The 1,816-nt window shown below is 43.8% G+C and overlaps 1 protein-coding gene across 1 annotated transcript; it reads right to left on the bottom strand.

The window, feature by feature from the left end:
- Positions 1–68: 68 nt before the first annotated feature.
- On the bottom strand, positions 69–1,059 carry Pmar_PMAR015172 (hypothetical protein; the record flags this gene model as incomplete). Its single annotated transcript, XM_002775253.1, has 4 exons — positions 69–220; positions 388–462; positions 504–584; positions 966–1,059. 4 exons carry the CDS (start codon positions 1,057–1,059, stop codon positions 69–71), a joined length of 402 nt encoding a protein of 133 aa, XP_002775299.1.
- Positions 1,060–1,816: the final 757 nt, after the last annotated feature.

Below are 1,816 nucleotides of genomic sequence, written 5' to 3'. Positions count from 1 at the left end.
AGAATGCGAAGAGATGTTCCCAATTCGGAGTTTCCCATACCATCTCTTACACAACTCGCGGTGGTGTATCACGTATCGACAGCTAACACCACCACGAGCTCCATTGCTAAGGCCTGCTTACTGCCATCCTTAATAGCGTCTTCCGCGAGAATGATGGAGTCTTGTTCAGCGAAACACCGCTTGATAGCGTCACCGAAACTCTTACAATCTCGAACTTTTCCTGAAAACATAAAAATACTGCAAAACTAGTTTTACAACTTTTGTGGGAAAATGTGCACATGATTAACTATATGTTTGGTGGGAAATTTGAGTAGATTCTTATGGGCTTGCGTACACTTCTACCCGAAATTTTATGATCGATATTCCAACACTTCCATAGAGTATTACCATATTGCCGTTTGAGATCATAAACGGCTTTCAAGACAGCGTTGCCGAGGTAAGTCTGAAGGTACTTACTAGCATCTGAATAAATGAATTTACTCTTTTACATCTACTACTATCACCTTCTCCACTGTGACCATCATAAATAGCCCCAACGAGGCCCGACACGACACATGGACATGTACCGGCATTGTAGAACACGCCTGAGACGAACCAACTGATAAACGGTTTGCCGTATAGTGCATCGCGAAATATGAAATCGTACTACGAATACCTCGGTCAAACTGGATGAACAATGGTGACATGCTGGATCCTTGATGAGATGATGAAATCTTTTTACTATCTATTCAAGCGATCTAAGGAAACTGAGGTCGTGCTATCAACGATACCTAGTTCTAACGCCTCGGAACATCAACTGCACATACACACACATTGAGTTTCAACTATGGAGTTCCACCCGTGATATGACTAGTGGAAAAATATATTTCACAGCTACTGTATAGCGCGACTATCGCGTTTTTCACCGAGTATTACTCCACTTCTCATGAAACGGGTGAAACTCATACGTTCCCGAACAGACTCACATTCCTCTTGCGCTCGACAGAAGTGAACAGCGGCTCTGTCCTCCTGATAGTTCCTGCTACCCTGCTCCTGGTGGCCACCGATACTCAGTGTCATTCGGGACCCACATGGAATTCTCGCTGAGACAATGCGAGCACACCCTACTCCCGTGTGGGAAAATATGCGCATGTGCTGCTGAAAATATGAAAATTTTGCGGAAATTTTCGCGAAAATATCATTGGTTTTTATACACTATATGAACTCCTATGATTATTAAGGAGCCTCCTGAGCTGAGTTGAGGAAAGCAAACATATATTCCACTACTAGCGGCTCACTCGGTTCGTTATCAATTTCCATGGGAATGACAAAATCATCAACACCAGTGCTAGCGAGAGTAGTGACGCCTGATGGAGCTTGCGAAGGCGATGGTGAAATCGGGGCCTGCTCGATGTTAGAATCTGATGAACTGCTTTCCACCAGTTAGATAGCACAGCTAGAAACAGACCTTCGTTTTCCTCGTTGTCACTCAAGTTAGTTTTGCAAGGCGATATACGTTCCCATAAGGTTTCCTCTAAAAAGACGAATGAGTTCAATTCTTTTTTCTTTTTTCTGCGTACCGATTTCCTCGCCACTTAGCAGACTTCGGCCAAGATGGAGATAGTCCGACGACGACATGATAGGATCGAAATGATAACAGTGAGCTTCGGGTTAATACGATTCCTTATAAGAGAAATTTACTAACGAACTGTTTGCATATAATGCGACTTGCAGTGGAGAGCTTAATACACACTCTATCACATGATGTCGTTAAGGACCCCATGAGAGCTTTCACAGAGGCTGAGGGGACCGCGGTGATATAGAGCGACTAGTATAG

Source organism: Perkinsus marinus, assembly GCF_000006405.1.
Source record: "Perkinsus marinus ATCC 50983 genomic scaffold scf_1104296956234, whole genome shotgun sequence".
Taxonomy (NCBI): domain Eukaryota; phylum Perkinsozoa; order Perkinsida; family Perkinsidae; genus Perkinsus; species Perkinsus marinus.
The sequence above is the reverse complement of the archived record's forward strand: the minus strand, read 5'-3'. Positions and strand labels throughout refer to the sequence as shown.